Genomic DNA, 20384 nt, shown 5'->3' on the forward strand with positions numbered 1-20384 from the left:
TGCGTCCTTCAGATCACTGGGTCAGGATTTTCCTATTTGATAGTGGATTTTTGTAAAGAAAGGGCATACCTGTGGGGTGCCTGGCATGGGGTGGTGTCTCTGGGAAGCCCGTTGCCATGTCCCCCTGCACCTGGACTTCTACCTGGCATGTTGTGGGTGTGCAGTGAGTGACCACCGGAGACAGCAAGCCAGAGTTCAGCAGCCTTGCTTCTGCACAGCCCCCTTCCAGCCTCACCAGGCAGCAGCATCCGTGCCCAGCTTGTAGGGGGCACTTAGGACATAGCAGCTATTTTATCATCGTTGTTATTACTCTTATGACTGCACGGCTGTTGTTACTGTTCAGCCTGAGAGTTTCCTGGCTCAGGGAGCACTCTTGACCCTGGCTGACCTCACCCCCACTGACTGCCTTTGCTTCAGTGATTCCATCCGATGCCAGAATGTGTGGACTTACAGTTCCTCAGCTGATCTGCAATGTCATGCCTTGCAGGGCACGTCAAAGGCCAGACCTCACAGATACTTAATAAGCTCCTGTGCCATCTGGGCCTCCTGTGGGGCAGAGACAGTATGGCATGGCTTCTGGCCTGAGGGTCCTGGGGACATACTGGAGCACCCACGGACCAGGGAACCGTGGCACCTGCCGTGCAGCTTCCAGATGGATGACTGGGTTGAATCTGGACAGTAACGGTTATGGGCCTGTGGTCTCTGGCTGGTCACCTCCCTCTGCCACCTCCTCTCTCTTACAGGGAGGACAAGGGTTAGCCAGGGAGCCTTAGGATAATTACAAAGATGATGTGTAAACGTGCCCAACTTAGACCTGGGCCCAGGAAGGGCTCTGAACAGGGGACTGAATGGCAGCACTCCCCACTGTGCGGTGGCAGCTGAGAGAGGGCCAGAGCCCTAGGACGCAGGACAGGGCTGCAGGTAGCCTGTGAGCCCTCAGGTGGTGGAGAGGCGCAGGGCCAGCACTCAGCCCTGACGCTGGGCTGCTTAGCAGGTTACTTAAGGCACTGGCATTCGTCTCTCTCCCTGAGGAGTCTGGGACAGCCCAAAGCCCCTTCCGTGTCTCTGCCATCAGCAAACCCCTGCTTCTGACATTGGACAGAGGGGCGTGCAGCTCAGGAAGCAGTGTGTAGATGTTTAAGAAACTTCTTCCTTCAAAGTGTGGCTGGGGTGCAGGTGAGAGGCAGGATTTTAGAGGGACTGTGGACTCAGACTATCTGGTGGTTCACAGCCTCATTCTGCTACTTAATAATGTAAGACCTTGGGTAGGTTACCTAACCTCTCTGGGCCTGAGCATCGGCCCCTGTGGCATGGGAATGATGGTAGCAGCTTCTTCAGGAAGATTAAATGAGCAAATCCAGGCTCCAGCTAAGCAGCCGATGCATGTTAGCTATGCTTATGATTTAAAGTGGCCTTTGAAAATGAAAGGCCCTCCTGTAAAATGTGTAGTCAGCCCACTTGTGTCTGACGCACTGTGTCCAGCCTGTATCTGTGGTCTGTATCCAAGCAGCCTGGGGCTCCAGGAGCCAGGCTGTTAGGTGCCAAGGGGGATTCTTCCCTGGGGGACAGTCGCGGGAAAGCCAGTGAATCTGACACAGTACAGGATCGTACCTAGGGCCCTTATGGTAGGCTGGGCGATGAAATTATTAATGAATAACAATACACTCCCCAAAGATGCCCAGAACCTGTGATTACCTTACCTTATATGGCAAAAGGCCTTTGAGACTTACATTATCCAGATGAGCATGATGCAGTCACAAGAGTCCCTATAAAAGTCTTCGTGGGTCCACATAAGAGGGAGGCAGGAGGGCAGGTCAGAGGAGATAGGAAGATGGAAGCAGAGGCTGGGAGGAAGCACGTGGAAGACGGAGGCAGGGGCCAGGGGCCAAGGAATGCAGCAGGCCCCAGAAGCTGGAGGAGGCAAAGAAATGGATTCTCTGCTGAACCTTCCAGAAGGAATGCAGCCCTGCTGACACCTTAATTTCAAACTCCTGGCCTCCAGAACCCTAAGAGAATGAATCTGTGTTGCTTTAAGCCACTGAGTTTGTGGCCGAGCGCCACGGCAGCCACAGGGGGTGGACCACGGGTGCTCGGCAGGTTTTCACCTGGACTGACCTGGAGACGATGCAGCCGCTGGTCCAGAGCACCCCACCTGGCCCGGGGACCCCTGCCGCGTGTTAGGCCAGTCCCTTCCCCCTCGGGCCTCCAGGTTCCTGTGTAGGACGTCTGAAATATGGATGCGTTTTTCACCAGCCATTGCTTCTCTGTGAAGGGCTCTGGGGATTCCCTCAGAGCAGCCTGTCCTTTCACTGTGGGGGCTCTTGAATTAGGGCCGTCACAGGTGCCCGGGGAGCACGCCTCACTCCTTGCCTGGTCCGCAGTCACACGTGACACTGGCTGCGGGCTGCCCTCCTCACCACTGCTGCCTGAGTGGAGAGCTGGCTGCCATTGAGGCAGCAGACTCCATACAGGCGCTTCTGGGTGGGGATAAACCTGCTAGCAGCTGCTCAGGGCCACAGCCTAACTGGGGTTTATCATTTCACACACCCTCGGGCCTCCACAACTCCCAGTGCTCCCCACACACATGATAACAGCAGCTAGCTCTCTGCCTGCTCTGGGCTAGCCCTGGGCAGGCTATAGCCCTGGGTCCTCGGGATCTTCCTTTTACAGATGAGGAAACTGAGGCTCACAGAGGGAAGGTGCCTTGCCAGAATTAAAGAAAGATCAGAAAAACTCCAAAATCCACGTATTTTCCATGATACCACTATGTCATGTTACTCATTCAATGCACCAACATATATTAAGCTTTTCCTGCATGGGCTGGGCCTTTTCAAGGACTGAGAGAAAGCAGGGAGTGGATCAGACAGACAGAAGTCCCCACCTCAGGAGCTCATATTCCAGAGCACCCCATCCAATAAACAGAATGAAAGTGCCATGTCTAATTTTAAATTGCCCAGTAACCACGTTTTAAAAAAGTACAAAGAAACAGGCAAAATTAAATTTAATAATATACTTTATTGAGCTCAGTATATCTGAAATATATCATTTCAACATGGCATTCATTAAAAATGTTAATGAGCTATTCTTTTTGTCCTACTGATAGGTCTTTGAAATCTGGTATGGCTCTTAGGCTTTTATACCACATCTTGGTGCAGACAAGCTCATTCGCCACGTGTGGCTAATGTCTGTTGTACTGGGCGCTGCAGCTCCTGAATACAGGGAGACAGTCTGGCCAGCCAGCCAACCTCCTGGGTGGGATTGCTGTCACACCCCCCAGGGGTGTTGAGCCGCCATCCGTCCGTTCCTGCCACATCCAGTTTGGGATTACAGTGGTCACACTCGGCTCTGTGGCTTCCGGTGGCTGGGTTGTTGGGAACGAGGGAGCCAGCATTTCTCTGTGGGGCAGAGGTGCTGGGCGTCGGTGCAGGAGGTTGGGATAATCCAGCCCTTAATTGGTACCACACCATCATTTATTTTTGTTACTGTTTTATTCCCTTTTTCTCCCTTCTCCCACTGCATTTTTCCTTTCCTCACGGGGGCAGCCATCCCAGGGGTGGGGGATGCCCTGATTGGCCTGACCCCTGGGGCACATGCAACCCCTGGGGCCAGAGTTAGGCTCGAACACCTGGACTGAGAGTGGGGAGGCCCTGGCAAGGGAAAACAGGGTGCTGTTCTGCCAGGAGTGGGCGTGTTGGCTGGGCAGGCGATACAGCTTCTCTAGGGCCCTTGACTCCAGCGATTGCTCCTCCCTGTGTGCACCTCCTCCTGGAGCCCCCGGACTCTCTCTGCCTGAAGACCCCCTGGTGCTTCTTTGCCCACGCTGCCCTCCTTCCCCGCGTCTGGCTCAGGCCCTCTCAGAAAGTCCGGGCTGAGTCCCACACCTCTCATTCCTGAGAAGACTGCATCTTGACCAGCACCCCATCGATGAGCATTTTCTTGGGGTGTTACCCCTTTGGGAAGGTACCTTTACCGCCATATCACAGGTGAGGAAACAGTCTCTGGGGAGTAAGGAGTAGCCAGTGAAGCCAAGGCACTGAGGCTCGTACCAGAGTCCTCGCCTTGAATCACCGTAGACCCCACGTCCCAATCCACATGTGCCTCCGTCACCAAGGCCCTCTTGGCTCTGAGACTTTGCACCTTGACCTTGCAGAGCTGCGTCTGCCCACAGGCAGCCTCGCAGGCTGAGCTCCCCCCAGTGTCACCCTCTCAGCCTTCCCCTCCCCTTCCAGGTCTCACCCGTTGTTCTACTATGTGGGGTCCTTCACTGACCTCCCCTCATCTCTCCATAGCCCAGTGGGAACAAGACGTTACCCCCTTTGTGAGATCCCCTCTGGATCTATTGCTATGGATCCAGTTACTACAAATTTAGTGGCATGAGATTATTCACATTTATTATTTCATGGTTTTCGTGGGTGAAGAGTCTGAACACAGTTTAGCCAGGTCCTCTGCAAGGCTGCGGTCAAGGTGTGGACCCACAACGGGTTTTCACCTGGAGGCTTAAGTGGGAAGGGTCCACTTCCAAGATGACGTGGTTGATGACAGGGTTCAATTCCTTACAATTGGAGGACAAGAGGCCTCGTTGTCTTGCTGGCTGTCATTGAGAGGCTACCTCAGGTCCTTGCCAAGTGGGTCTTAAAGTCAGCAAGCGAAAGACTTCTCTGCAAGGCAGGCCTTCCAGTTTTCTGTAATACAATCTCACATAGTCACATGTACCATATTTTTTGGCCGGAAGCAAGTGACAGGTCCCTCCCGGACTGAGGCGGAGGAGTCACAGGAGGGCATGGGCGCTAGGAGGTGGGGACACTGGGAGGTGGGGACCCTGGGACCGCCTCAAGGGTCTGCCCATCACACCCACTCTCTGGTTATCTTTTCTTAATGACAGAGTGGGAAAATAGAGTCGGAGACGTGCTCTGTGGCTTTGGGAAAGACATCAGTCCTCATCTGTAAAATGGGGCAGTCCCACCTGGCTCTTGGAGTTCTTGTGATGATTAAATAAGCTCATACAGGTAAAGCTTTTAGCACTGCCCATGGCATAGTTGTTAGTCTTATAAATAATAACAAATTCACTGTTATTATTCACCACCCTCCTTCCCAAGAAAAGCAGGCTAGGGAGGCAGCACCACCTCTTCTTTCTCTCCCTTTAGCAAAAGTAGGAGAAAAGATCAGGAGGTGAGCAGTGCTTGGAGGTGAGCTGTGACCTACAGGTGACACCTCACCGCAGCCAAGTCCCGATCGGCACTTACAGATCAGAATGGCAAAGAGGAAGTGCCACCGAGGTGTGCCCTCTGAGGCCCCCGAGGAATGTGTTTGTACCTCAGGAATGTCCTGGGGCTTTTCTGTAGGTGATGAGGTTCCTCGTTATCCCACAGCTGCAAAGAAAGCAAAGGAGTCTTTTTTCAGTTCCTAGGATTTGTACAAACCTGGGTGGTGAGTGTGAGTCAGGGACAGGCTGGGGGATTGTAAACGCCATCCCTCCTCTGCTGTGCCGTATCTTGGCACTCACTGTATGCCCAGCACTGAACACGTAACGGGCATGAAACATTTACTCCTCGACCCCGTGAGGTCGATGCTGTCTGTCTAATCGCTGGACAGGAGGGGATTTCATTCCAGCCTGGACTGGACTGCGCAGGGACTGAGCCTTGACTTCTCTGTGCAGTGGGGTTAAAGTAGCACTTCCCTCGTGGGCTACTGGGAGCAGGAAGGGAGATGGTGGGAAGTGTTAGATGTTGGGGGTTGTGAGCACTCGGTCAAGGGTAGTTCTCATTTAACTTCTCACTGTGAAAGAGGCGCCAAGCCCCGCAAAGCAAGCCCCCTCCGTGGGCTGTTAGGCACCTCCCCCTCTCCTGTGGGCTGCCCCGTTTTAACCTCAATTCCAGTTTTATGATTAAACATCCCAGCGTCAATTATTTACAGTATGTGCAGATGAGTATCGGGGTTGCAGGGGGCTGAGTGACTCACATGGAGGCCAGTCGGTTTTTATGGAGGGGAAATAACACACACAAAAAACAAGGAATTCTGCAGACCGAGATCAGCCTAGGGAGGGCTTCCAGCAGCCAGGGCGCGGGGAAGGGGTTCTCTGTGAGTCAGGGGGGACTGGGAGGCAGTGGGTGGTGGAGCATGTGAGCCCTGGAGTAAGACATACCTAGTTTGAATCTTTGCTGTGTCCTTCACTGTGTGACTTTGAGTAGATATCTTTACATCTCTGAATTTCAGTTTCCTCATCTGTGAAAAAATGGAGATTATTCTAGACACTTTTTCATTAGGGTTCTTAGGGAATTTAAATGGGACAATAAGTAATAAATTGAAAGTATATTAAATAAATAATAGTAATAATAAATCATTGATAAACATGTAAAATAAGATGCACTGAATTGTATAAATAGAACTAATAATCATCATCATAAATGCATGGAAAGCACCCAGCACAGTGCCTGGCAGTTGGTAAACACTTAGGAGAATATGCACTGTCGTTGCTACAATTCTAAAAAGTAACAGATGGAAAAAAAATTGGGTGTGATTTTACAAAAATCAGAAGCAGGAAGAGACCGGGGACTCAAGAAAGCAGCTCTGGCTACAGTGCCTCCAGAATCTCAAGGAGAAAGGGAAGAGAGGTGAGAACGGGTGGGACAAGCTCAGCCGATTTCCAAAAGGGCGCTTGGCAGAGGCTTTGGGAACCACTTCCATGGAGGAAGCATTGCTGTGGCTAAAAAAGAAAATGTCCAGATATGGGCAGGATAAACTTTCTCTGAGTGTGTCCTCATCTCCAGAAGTGGGGCCAGTCTGATACAGGCCTGGGAACAGGGAGGGCTCGGCTTCTGGAGGACTCAGCGGCCCAGGTCTGCCTGTCTCCTCTACATGCTGCTGGTTTTGATTTAAAACCCCTCATGTAAGGACCACATAAAATAAACGTCTGCCTTGTTTTGTCCCAAGGGTGTAGGAAATGTAGTTTGAGCCACCAGGAAAGCGGGCGCCTGCGGATACAGCGTGACAATGCCTGCCTTTTATCGGTTTTTATCCACACAAAGTTAGAACACGTGCAGATGCGGCTCACTAGGGAAATGGTGGGTTAAGATGTAAACCCAGTACAAGACCCGGCCACACAACGAATGGGTGCAAAATTCACCAAGGGATTGGTCTGACCAGGATTAAGGAACTAGGCCCAGTTAAACCATGTGTTGGGTAAGGGACAGTCTGAGTGTTGGCAGGTGCCTAGAACGGTGTGCAAAGAATGCTGCCCGCGTGCTTTCCTGTGGCTGCCGAAAAAAATGTGGTGGCTGAAAAACACACATTTATTCTCTTGTGGTTCTGGAGGTCAGAAGTCTGAAGTCACTTTCATGGGCTGAAGTCAGCAGGTCGGCAGAGCCAGTTCCTTCGTTCCGGAGGCTCAGGGGAGATTCTGGTTCCCAGTCTTTTCTGGGTCTAGAGGCCCCCTACATTCGTTGGCTGGTGGCCGCTCCATTAATCGCGCCAGACTCCCGCTTCTATCAGCACATCTCCTTCATCCTCCTTTGACTTTTTTGCCTCCCTCTAATAAGGACACTTATCTCTGGGCTCACCTGGATGATCACGGCTGACCTCCCTAGCGCAAGATCTTTAACTTAATAACATCTGAAAAATCCCCTTTGCCATATAAAGTAATAGTCACAAATTCCAGAGATTAGGATCTGCGTATCTTCGGGGCCACCATTCAGCCTCCCACATGCCTCACCCCAAAGAAACACAGGGTGGTGAGTAGCAAATAGCCCTGAGCTGGACCCCAGTCTTCGGTGCCCCCAGCTTGAATGACCTTGCACTGACAAGAAGCAGCAAAGTAGGGTGGGCTGCAGCCTCTCCGGCCAGCCCCCGATCCTGCCACCTCCATGGATGGCTCTCCAGGTCTCAGGAAGGTCGGCCATGACATCTCACTTGAACTTCCTCCTTGTGCCCAGTGCCAGTGGGTGGCCTCAGTGCCAGACACCTATGAAGGATTCTGCCCTGCCTTGGTTTTAGTCAATCAAGCTTGGCTGACAGGATGGTTTTCTGTTGCCCAGTGGATAAGGAAGGTCTGAACAAGGAGACTTTGTGCACAGGACCACCACTTACAAGCTGTGAGACCTGGGGCAAGTTTCTCAACCTCTCTGTGCCTCAGTGTATTCAGTGATAACATGGACAGAGGTGGAGATAGCAGTACCTCCTCACATGGTGTTCGGGCAGCATAAATGCACCAACCCGCGCAAGGCACTTAGGATGAGCCCAGCACGCAATCAGCGGAGGAAAGAGTAGCAACTATTTCATTGCCGACTGTGTGCTGGGGCCAGGTGGGTGGTCAGCCCCTGTGCTCAACATTGCTTGCCAGAGTGGAGGCCACTGGTGGCTCACCCCCAGAGCCTGGAGAAGGATCAAGGGGTCAGACTGGCTCTGAGTTGACAGGAGCTCTGGCTGCTGCCCTGCACCTCACGGGCACCAGACTCTATCCAGGGAGAGAAACACACAGAGATGTCACGTTTCCCAAGAACTACTGAATGTGGCTGGAGTCCTTGCAATTGGGTCTTCATACCAGCCTTGTTATTAGGCTCACGTGCCAGCCACTTGCTTAGAGAAAGATGCTGTGTCAAGCTCCCAGAGAAAAGAGATCTACTTCATTGACTTGTTCCTTCTGTTTATGGCTCCTGGAGTCTTCAGAATGAATTTGTCTTTAATTTTGCCAGCACTTAAATGGATTAGCAAGGAGACTGGAGACATCAGGTCTTATAAAATTCACTTACAAGGGGTTAAAGGTACGACTTTTAGAATCAGACATACCTTACCCTTGCCTAGTACTAGCTGTGTGACCTTGGGCAAGTTACTTTACCTCTCTGGATCTCAGTGTCCTTACCTGTAAAATGGAACTAATAACTGTTATAAGATTATGCACAGAAGGAGCTCAGCCGAGGGCTTGGCACAGAGTCAGCACACAACACATCTTAACTGCTGTCAACTTGCCTTCCATGAGAAAGAATCACCTGTCTACCTGCTGGACTGTAAAAGTTTGTCTCACACATCTGTGTGTGTCCCCCAAAGCCTCTAATACACAATAGGGACCTAGAGGTTGCTAGAATCAAATTCTTTAAAAAGTCATTCATTTTTTTTAAAAATGCGTACCTGTCATCCCTCATGCCTTTGTGATGAAATATCTCCAAGAATAAACGGTGTCTCCAATACTCAGTTCTGGCCTGCGTGTCCCATCCAGGGAGTTGCCCACAGGGACTTGGCCTTGGGGGAGCTGGTATGGTACAGTGTAAGGGACAGGAGATGGGCTTCAAAGTCAGCCAGATTTGATTGTGAATCTTGACTCTGCTGCTTACAGCTGTGTGACCCCAGGGCAAATTACTAACCTCTCTGAGACTCAGACATAGTGGGCCTAATCATCCCTTGAAGGGTGCCTGTGAGGATTGGATGCTTGCTGCTGATTTCATTATTGCTACGGCTGGTACTTCTATTACTATTAGTGCTCTGCCTTGCGGGTTCCTTAACATCCTTCCTTTTTCTTTTCCCGTCAGCTCTCTCTGGCTCAGGCAGCCCTCCTTCCCTCTCCTCTGCCTCTATGACCCACTTGCCTGGTGCTTTCCAGTTTTCCTGAGAGCTCAGTCTACAAAAGCCTATTCAAAAGGAACAGGCACCTGACACCCTTTGACCTTGGTTCATGGGGAGGTGGCCTGAAACCCCCCTGGGCAGGACAGGAGCAGCAGTGGTGACTCAGAACCTTTCTTCCCACCCCCACTCCACCCCACTGCATGGGACTGGAACTTGGTGACAAAAGGGACTGTGGGCTGAAACCTGGCCGAGAGGGCCCCACTGAATTCTTCCTTTGTGACGGGAATGTGGCATGGCCTGCTCCCTGCCAGTGGAGCCGGGGATCCCTTTCCCAATTATGCAGCTTGGCAGGAAGAGGTTGGGGCGCAGGGAGAATGGTCAAGCAGCCTCTTTGTCTCGGAGGCTGGTCATGCTGCCAGACACCTCTGACTGCCGAGATCTCCTCCCCCTAAAGCCAGCTGGGCTGGACGCTTCTGAAAAGGCACCTTCCAGGGCCACGGGGCAGAGCACAGTGGCCACGTGAGGGTCTGGATCAGATCGCTGGTTTCTAAACTGTGTTCCATAGAATTACTGGGATTCAGCTGGAAGGGGGCAAGGAAAGGCTTGACCGTCAGCACTTGGAACCCTGTGCTCTGCTTCAGCCAGAGCAGCGCTGCTCTCTACTGATGCATTTATTTAAATCATCGCCTTTGTATTACATTCACAGAGACACCAATTCAGGTGTGGACAGTGATGACCCCACTTGGGTCTCGGCCAGGTGGAGCACTCTGCCGGGCAGAGCTGTGACTACCTGCCCCCAGGGAAATCCCTGCTGGCTCTGGTTGGCCAAAGATGTGCATGGGGAGCAAAGATGGCTGCCCAGGTGGAGGAGAGAGGCTCAGGGCTTACATACCCCTGCCAGCTTCTGCCTTAGGAATGCCAGGGCACAGCTGAAACCTCCACCCCCACCAGGGAATATTGGAAGAGTCACCTTCTCGGGTCAGAATGGAAATCACATTTAATCTGGGCACCGTTCCCATGTCACTGGCAAATCATTTGCATGCAGATATAAGATGTGGTATAGGTACTCCTGAAAGCTAACTAATCCTTTCCCCCTCAGCGTCCACCTTGGACTAGGAAGTTCCCCTGATTGATCTAAGACATTGGTTAACCTTTTAAACTTGCCAGATATTCGTTCATTCATTCTGCAGATAGTTACTGAGCACCTGTGGGATTCCCAGCATACAGGGCTGGGTCCTGGGATACAAAGATGAGCAAGGGAGAAGAGAAGTTTCCTTCAGGGAGTTTACACTCCAGCTGGGGAGACAGGGAGCCAACGAGAAAACAAACCAAGACTGTTATAGTTATAATGTCATCCGTCCATGGGAAGAAATGTCATCAAGGAACCAAGTATGGGGCTTGAGAGTAGCTGGGTGTGGGGGGGGTTGTTTTACAGAGAGTGTCAAGGAAATCCTCACTGAGAAGGTGGCATCTGAGCTAAGAGACAGAAGTAGTAAAGAAGTAGCCACACAAAAGAGACAGATGGAATAGTGTTCTAGGCAGCTGGAAGCAGCAAGTGCAAAGGCCCTGTGGCAAGAAGTGTTTAGTGTGACTGAGAACAGAACAGAAGCCACTGAGGGGTAGTGAACCGAGAGAGGGGGTTGTTTCTGAGGTGGGAGCCCAGGTCCAGTATGGTGAGATTTGAAGGTCATGGCAAAGGAGTTTGGATTTCATGCTAAGAGTAATGGAAAGACATGGATGGGTTTTTAGAAATTCCTATTACAAAATATTTCAGCCAATCAAAAGAGTACATACCTCAGATACATGTGAAGTTTAAGGCGTACGATAAGCGGTGAACACCCGTGTGCCTTCACCATTCCCCTCCCCAGCACCACTGCTCACTCCTCCAGGAAGGTGGCTCTTACCCTGAATTTCGGTTTATGATCTTTTCCTTTCTTCCTAAATTATTTGGTTTTGCCTGGTTGAACTTTATATAAATGGAATCCTGTTGTGTGTATTCTTCTGCAGTTTGTGTTTCAGTCAATATCCGGTTTGTTGCAATGACCCCCGTGGGCACGCGTAGGTACAGTTCGTTCCTCGTCACTGTCCGTCCTAGTCCACCGGATAATGCTGTCATGGCGTATCCCTTCTCCTGGGCCATGACTTGATTCAATTTCCTAACATTAGACAAATGCAACTTGATTGTGATGTGTTATCTTCTTTTTTTTTTTTTTTTTAACATGTGTCAGGTTCCATTTGCTGACATTTTGTTCGGGGCTCTTGTTTCTGTGCAGGCTGATCAGACAGGACAGTTTCAAACAAGGACAATTTCTTGCCTTGTAGGTTATATACTCTCTTCATAAAATGACCCTGGGGGAGTATTTCCTCCTCTTTTTCCTCTGGAGCACTTGTATAAGAGGAATAAAACCATGGAAGGGTTCGGTACATATAGCCGTCACATTGTTCATCCTTCTGCAACCCCACTTTTTTTGGTACAGAGTCTTGGGTTCTTCTGGTCCAACTCAGCTTACAAGTTGTCCTACCCCAACCTCTGCCCTTCTCCCAGGAAAGACAAAGAAAACGCATGCCTCCGTCATGAGCGCAAACTGAAGTGCTCACAGCTAGCTTAGAAAGCTGTGTTTCTGGTTGTTTACAGGTGAGTCCTTACCTCAAGATGTTAGCATGAAGAGTTGTTTTCAGGCCTGCCCTGTGCCCCTCCCGGTTTCAACAGGTACGTGCCTCTCTTAAACTGTTAACCGTCTGTCTTGAAAAGCCAGACACAAGATCGCTCACTTATCCTTTAGGACTGCCTTGAACACGAGCTGTATTAGGTCCAACTCCAGTGTCCAGAAGTGAGTCTGGCCGAGCTGGGACCCCACGCTGCCCACCAGGATTGCTTTATTTTGGGGACACGTTGGAAACTATGTGGTCTAAGTCCTGGAAGCACAAAATTAGCTTCTTTCCATATTTTTGAAAGGGAAAGAACACTATACTAAATATAACGTGGGTCAACAAGCCAGAAACAAGATAAATAGCCGCCAGCTGCACCTCGGGGAGCTGGGTGTCCATATCCCCTGGTGAGCCCATCCAGACCCTGGTCTCCAGAGGGAGGGTGAAATCAGCAAACAATTTTAAGCCACCATTGGACACATCACCCTGCCTTGAACCCAAAAAACCAAAAACCTTTCCTTTTCTTATTCTAAAAGTGAAATCTGCACATTTCTGTGTTTTCCATTGAAAACACAGTCTATGGAATTCTTACTCTAATAAAAGTCTTAAGTAACAAAAAGAAAGAAAAGAAAAGAAAAATCATTCTAATCCCACCACACAGAGAAAATAACTCTAAATATCTTTGTATGTATAATTTGAACATTTTGAAATTTAATATAACACATTAGAGTTTCTCAACCTTTTTTTTTCCCCAGTAGCATCCCCTAAGGAGTCTTTTTAGACCTTTTTTGCAATCCCACCGCCCCCCCCCCATGAAATTTTAATACCACAGATACACTGTGTATCTGTCTATTACCTTGGAGGGCCACAAACCACTGTAATATCTAAGATTATTATTATTATTTTTTTTTTTAGATAATTATTTTTTATTGAAGGGTAGTTGACACACAGTATTACATTACATTAGTCTCAAGTGTACAACACAGTGATAAAACATTTATATACATAATTCTAGGTTCCAGCTATCACCCTACCAAGCTGTTACAATATCTTGACTATATTCCTTATGCTATACATTACATCCCGGTTACTTATTTATTTTACCATTGGAAGTCTGTCCTTTTTTTTTTTTTTTTTTGTGAGGGCATCTCTCATATTTATTGATCAAATGGTTGTTAACGACAATAAAATTCTGTATAGGGGAGTCAATGCTCAATGCACAATCATTAATCCACCCCAAGCCTAATTTTCATCAGTCTCCAATCTTCTGAAGCATAACGAACAAGTTCTTACATGGAGAACAAATTCTTACATAATGAATAAGTTACATAGTGAACAGTACAAGGGCAGTCATCACAGAAACTTTTGGTTTTGCTCATGCATTATGAACTATAAACAGTCAGTTCAAATATGAATACACATTTGATTTTTATACTTGATTTATATGTGGATACCACATTTCTCTCTTTATCATTATTATTTTTAATAAAATGCTGAAGTGGTAGGTAGATACAACATAAAGGTAGAAAACATAGTTTAGTGCTGTAAGAGAGCAAATGTAGATGATCAGGTGTGTGCCTGTAGACTATGTGTTAATCCAAGCTAGACAAGGGCAATAAAACATCCACGTATGCAGATTTCTCTCAGAACGGGGGGGTGAGGTTCTAAGCCTCACCTCTGTTGATCCCCAATTTCTCACCTGATGACCCCCCTGCGACTGTGCCTGTCTTAGGTTGTTCCTCCCTTGAGGAATCTTACCCGTCTCTGGCTAACCAGTCATCTTCCGGGGCCATACAGGGAAATGTAAAGTTGGTAAGTGAGAGAAAAGCCTTATTGTTTGAAATGGTTAGCTTTTTATTTCTTTGCATATTTATGCCCTGTGGCTTCTATGCCCAGCATTTGTCTTGAGGTATCTTTACCACTTGGAAGAATTATGATACTCGGTAAATTTGATATGAGGCACGAATTCTATTTAAGGGTTGTAATTAAGAAGGAAGAAGAAAAGCTATAGAAGTAGCAGATGGAAGAAAACATGGGAAGATTGATTATTTCTTTGACATATCTTCTTGTAGAGTAACTTCAGCATGTATAGGTTTTAAGCTACTACTTAAATTGCGCACACACATTAACATAATAGGAGTATAGTTACATAACCAAAGCATATCTGTAATTACCAGCCATCTCCAGTGAAACCAAGAAAACCAGTTAGGCACCTTAGGCATTTGTGAAAACTTATCTATGATATGGTGGATATTGTCCAACTGAACTTGAACAGTCTGAGAGAAATCAGACAAATTAAAACAACCCATTCCTGGGGAATGTTCACATCCCTTATGTTCTTTTAACAGTAAATAGTCTGTAGTTGTAAGACTTTGGAGCGCTACAATTTGCACTTCTCCTAATTCTTGGTTGAGTTCCAACAGTATAGATCCAGTCAAATTTGTTGTTTTACTGTATGCACAGGCCAGCTTGGATATCTCCTTCATTCCCATGGCAAGTCCAGGAGCTGGTGGGATGAGTGCGTGGATCTTTGTTGGGGTTTTTTGACGATCGTCTTCTGGCATGAGTCTTCCAGAGAGTGCTGATGTTGGAAGTTCTTTTTCATATCGTATCTTAGTTCATTTTCGGGGTAGCCCAATTAGGCTTTGATCCTCTGTATAAACACAACCAGACCCTTTGCCTACACTTTTATATGCCCTTTATACCCTTGTGTAGAACTCAGTGGAGGTCACCACACAGGAACTGCTTTTTTTTTTTTTTTGGTATCATTAATCTACACTTACATGACGAATATTATGTTTACTAGGCTCTCCCCTATACCAGGTCCCCCCTATAAACCCCTTTACAGTCACTGTCCGTCAGCATAGCAAAATGTTGTAGAATCACTACTTGCCTTCTCTGTGTTGTACAGCCCTCCCTTTTCTCCTACCCCCCCATGCATGCTAATCTTAATACCCCCCTACTTCTCCCCCCTTTCCCTCCCTACCCACCCATCCTCCCCAGTCCCTTTCCCTTTGGTACCTGTTAGCCCATTCTTGAGTTCTGTGATTCTGCTGCTGTTTTATTCCTTCAGTTTTTCCTTTGTTCTTATATTCCACAGATAAGTGAAATCATTTGGTATTTCTCTTTCTCCGCTTGGCTTGTTTCACTGAGCATAATACCCTCCAGCTCCATCCATGTTGCTGCAAATGATTGGATTTGCCCTTTTCTTATGGCTGAGTAGTATTCCATTGTGTATATGTACCACATCTTCTTTATCCATTCATCTATCGATGGACATTTAGGTTGCTTCCAATTCTTGGCTATTGTAAATAGTGCTGCGATAAACATAGGGGTACACTGATCTTTCTCATACTTGATTGCTGCATTCTTAGGGTAAATTCCTAGGAGTGGAATTCCTGGGTCAAATGGTAAGTCTGTTTTGAGCATTTTGAGGAACCTCCATACTGCTTTCCACAATGGTTGAACTAACTTACATTCCCACCAGCAGTGTAGGAGGGTTCCCCTTTCTCCACAGCCTCGCCAACATTTGTTGTTCTCTGTCTTTTGGATGGCAGCCATCCTTACTGGTGTGAGGTGATACCTCATTGTAGTTTTAATTTGCATTTCTCTGATAATTAGCGATGTGGAGCATCTTTTCATGTGTCTGTTGGCCATCTGTATTTCTTTTTTGGAGAACTGTCTGTTCAGTTCCTCTGCCCATTTTTTAATTGGGTTATTTGTTTTTTGTTTGTTGAGGCGTGTGAGCTCTTTATATATTCTGGACGTCAAGCCTTTATCGGATGTGTCATTTTCAAATATATTCTCCCATACTGTAGGGATCCTTCTTGTTCTATTGATGGTGTCTTTTGCTGTACAGAAGCTTTTCAGCTTAATATAGTCCCACTTGTTCATTTTTGCTGTTGTTTTCCTTGCCCAGGGAGATATGTTCAAGAAGAGGTCACTCATGTTTATGTCTAAGAGGATTTTGCCTATGTTTTCTTCCAAGAGTTTAATGGTTTCATGACTTACATTCAGGTCTTTGATCCATTTTGAGTTTACTTTTGTATATGGGGTTAGACAATGGTCCAGTTTCATTCTCCTTATCTAAGATTATTTTACACCATCCCCAAGAACCATTTTTTGGCCCTGTGGGTGATGTGACCCCACTGAGAATGAAGGCTTTAAATACTATTATATAACCAACCTCTCTATAAGGACTCATAGAACTATATACTGGTATTATATGTACATTTACTTATTTACTTATCATAACTCCCTGTGAGGTGAGTACTAGAGAGCTTTTATCTCCATTTTCCAACTGTGGAAATAGAGGCACAGAGAAGTTATGTAACCTGCCTAAGGTCACACAGCTGGGAAAGCACCAAGTAAAGATCTGTGCCCAGGCAGCCTAGCTCTGAAGTTCACACTTAATGACCAAGCTTAGTCGCCTTGTAACAACACATTCTGATCGTGAAAAATTCAAAATGCAGAGATAAGAGTAAAAGGTACGCTTTCCAAGCCCCATCCACCCTCAGAAGCAATTGCTTGTTCAAGTTTGAAATCTGCTCTTTGTCTGAGATTATTATATATATTTGTATAGGTGAAAATATATTGTCTTGTTTTTATTTTAATGTTTAAGTAGGATCATCCAGTCTTTTTTTCCTACATATTCACACACACATCTGTGTACAGAATTTTTTAAAGGTAGAATCATACTGAACATACTGTTTCTTAAACCTTTTTTTGACTTTAAAATGAATCATTAGCTGCTTTGAGACCATAATTTAATAAGTACATGCACCATATTTTATTTAACCAGATCCAGATTATTGACTAGTTAAGTAATTTCTTGTTTCTCATTCCACAAAACTATTATGTATATCCTTGCCTTGTACACGATTCTTAAAAGTTGAAATTACAGAGCCAATGGGTATAAACATTTTTGAAACTTCTGATCCATAAATGCCAAAATATGCCATCCAGAAAAACTGTATGAGATTGCTCATCTTAACACCCTCACCCACACTGGGTATTATCTCCTGTTTTCATCATTGACAATTTAACAGGCCCAAAATGTGTGAATCCTAACATTTTCATTTCTGCCTGTACCTCTCCTCTGGGACCTGTTTTAGTCGTGTGACAACATAAGACAAAGCCTGCGTTGAGATGTAAGGAGAGCAGGAGGGAGGGAGGTTAAAGTGGCCCCAGTCACTGGTTCAGGTAAACTCACCATCAGCCTCCCTACAGGCCTACCTGTCATGCTCCAGGCAGGTGCCCAGTAAGTGGCTTATCATCTCCTGCTTCCAGCACAGTCCTGGGGCTGCATCTCTCCACCACCTTCCCCTCCACCTCTGGCCTAGTCTCAGACCCATTTGGCAGAACCAGTGCATTTCTAGGGCTGCCAAACCCCTCATCCATCCCTTCATTGGCAAGGAGTGATACTGTAAGAAACAAATACCCTTGTATGTACAGTAGCCTGTTCCCAGCCCTGTCCACTGCAACTTTCTGCAGTGGGATCCCTGTTCAGTTCCCTATATGGATACATGTACTTATTCACACACCACCATGCACACATATACATGCTTGTACACACCCGTGCATATGTGCACGCACACATAGTACACACAGTGCATTCCAGGTACTGACCCTATGAGGTGCAATAGGACCCTTCTCTATCAGAGACTTTGCAGATTCCTTCCAGCCTGGGCTGGGACACCTGGCTGCCCTAATTCCACAATTCCAGCCCTTCCTTCCTACTTTATTGTTAATCCTCATAGATGGTTTTCCTGCTTCCCTGGAAGCCCCACTCACCCCTAACTTGCTCACCGGTGTTTCTCCAGGACCAACCACCACCTAGCAGATGCACAATAAGTTATTTGTCAAGTGAAGAAAAGAAGGAACAAACTTCAAGGCGATAAAGGATGTTATCCCAAATATTTTTAGAGTATTTTTAACAAAGTGGCCAGTTTCATATTGAGCTCATTGTTTGATGAGAAAATATCTCTGCAGCATCAGATTTCAAGCAGCCTGGTTAGCCGTCCTTTTGGAAAGATCGGAAAGAATGCAGAATTGAAAACAGGACATTGCCCATCTAAACACTGCAGAGTTTTATTGTGCTGCAAAGGTTGCTGTCCCAGGAGCAATGTATTGTGGATTGGTTAGCATTGTTTGCGGGTCCTCCTGGCCCTGGAAAGTGTTCTGAGTTACCTTCAGTGACTTGGTTCTCTGGCTTACTCTCCCAGCCAGCAAATGGTTCTGGAACCCCAGGATGGATGACTGCTCCCTTTAGCATAAGGTATCTGAGCTGCTTCATGCGTAGAGGGTTTCTTGTCCAGCTGGGCACAGCAGCTAAGATGAAGAATGTGCAGGCTTCTGCCCCTTTAAGAAAAGCAGAACCCCATGTGGCCAAAGAGAAGCTTGTCTTGCAGGATGGCTTCATGTGGCCTCTGTTCATTTCATTCAGTTGATTGAGCAGTTTTTGAGTCCCTGCTGTGTTGCAGGTGCAGAGATGAAGATGTGGTCTGGGAAGAGAGAGACTTGCCACAGTAGTCGATGGAGCCTGTGGAAGCACATGGAAAGGACAGCTGAGCTGGGGTGATCAGGGAACTGTAGAAATGCTAGAAGGGGTGGGGTGTGAGGGGGGAGATGAGTGGGAGTTGCAGCCACGAGCATGATTCTAAGGAGCCTGGATTTTCTGCCTTGGGAAATGGGGAGCCATTGAGGGTGGTGACCAGAAGCAGTAGGCTGTCTGGACTGGACCATATCATTGGCTGGTGCCTGTCACAGAGGCAGTTCTGCTCAAACTATTGATCATGGCTTAGACCTGCCATCGTTCACACCCCTCGCCGTACCTGGTAAGAGTTGAGATTTTACTGCAGTTCATTAAATTCCACAAAATGTTTTAATGACCTGGAGCGCTGACCTTGCTGGCCTCCTGCAGGGAAAGGTCTGGCTTTTCCTTTTCGGGTGGGGGCAGGCAGATCAGCCTGCCTTCTCTTCTGCAGGCTCACAGAAGGAGCTCGAGCACGTAAGACATCTGGAATGCATCAAAGGCGAGGCCCAGCCAGAGCCTGCGCTCAGTCCTGCTTCTGAACTCCATCAGGAGTGCAGGCACTGCGTTCACAAAAGCGTCTGGAGTCGGAACTGATTTGCCTGTCTCCGTTCTGCTTTCTTTTCAGACCTCTCAGCCGTCTGCACGGGACGCCTCACACTTGCTAGAAGCCGCCCCTGGAGAGGTCAGCTGCTGTTCTGCGAGGGTGGCGCTAGGGGTTTTGTTCGGCGCGTCTAATTTTCTGCTGCTACTGCCTGTCTATTTATGTTCTTTCTTTGAGCCCGGCCTTGCCCTGAGCCCACGGGCACGATGGCCCAGTCCAAGGCCAACGGCTCACACTATGCACTGACGGCCATCGGCCTGGGGATGCTGGTCCTCGGGATCATCATGGCCATGTGGAACCTGGTACCCGGGTTCAGCGCCGCTGAAAAGCCAACGGCTCAGGGGAACAACAAGACGGAGACAGGCAGCGGCATTCTCAAGAGCAAGACCTTCTCCGTGGCCTACGTGCTGGTTGGGGCTGGGGCAATGCTGCTTTTGCTGTCCATCTGCCTGAGCATCCGGGACAAGAGGAAGCAGCGGCGGGGCGAGGAGATGGCAAACATCCAGGGTCAGCATGGGGCCGAGCCTCATGCTCAGGAGGAAGACAGGTGAGGACCGGCCGACCCGCCCGCCACCGGGGCGCACACACGCACACACTCACAGCATCCAGTGATGGGATTATTTCAGTCCAGCAGGCTTCACCTGCCCCTTTCTCCCATGAAGGCTCTACAAAACAGTTTATAATTTTACAAATGACTGTATACTTTTATCCCAGAGTTTCCCAAATAATGCAGTAGGGATGGATTACAGGTGTAACAAGATTTTGACACCCTCAGGGAAGCTGCCTGGGGCAGCCCGAGCCCCCAGGCGGGCTGGTTGTCCATTCACCGCAGCACATTGTGTGTATATGCTTTGAGCGGAACAGGTTGGGAAGCGGTGTCCTACTTGACCAAACATGCCACAGGCAAATTTAAGAGATACAGGGCAAGTTGGGGAATGTGTGATAAAGGTTGACATCCCTCTTACGAAAAGAGCCCTTACACGTGAATGTGAGAGATGGACCACCAGCAGGAGACTGGGCACTGGGATACAAGCAAGCATTTCACAG

General features: G+C 48.1%; 1 protein-coding gene across 5 annotated transcripts in view; it reads left to right on the plus strand.

Annotated features, from left to right (window-relative positions):
* The window catches only part of TMEM51 (transmembrane protein 51), a 50922-nt gene that overhangs the window by 27857 nt on the left and 2681 nt on the right, over positions 1-20384 (plus strand). For 2 of the 5 annotated variants that reach the window (XM_036914297.2, XM_036914296.2), the window contains exons 2-4: positions 12188-12262; positions 18684-18777; positions 19362-19884. In XM_036914297.2, coding sequence (XP_036770192.1) covers positions 19544-19884 — 341 coding nt within the window. In that variant the 5' untranslated portion in view covers positions 12188-12262; positions 18684-18777; positions 19362-19543. The remainder of the gene's footprint in view (positions 1-12187; positions 12263-18683; positions 18778-19361; positions 19885-20384) is intronic. The other 3 variants (XM_036914299.2, XM_036914298.2, XM_036914300.2) reach the window with 2 other exon arrangements.

Source organism: Manis pentadactyla, chromosome 4 (genome assembly GCF_030020395.1).
Source record: "Manis pentadactyla isolate mManPen7 chromosome 4, mManPen7.hap1, whole genome shotgun sequence".
Classification (NCBI taxonomy): domain Eukaryota; kingdom Metazoa; phylum Chordata; class Mammalia; order Pholidota; family Manidae; genus Manis; species Manis pentadactyla.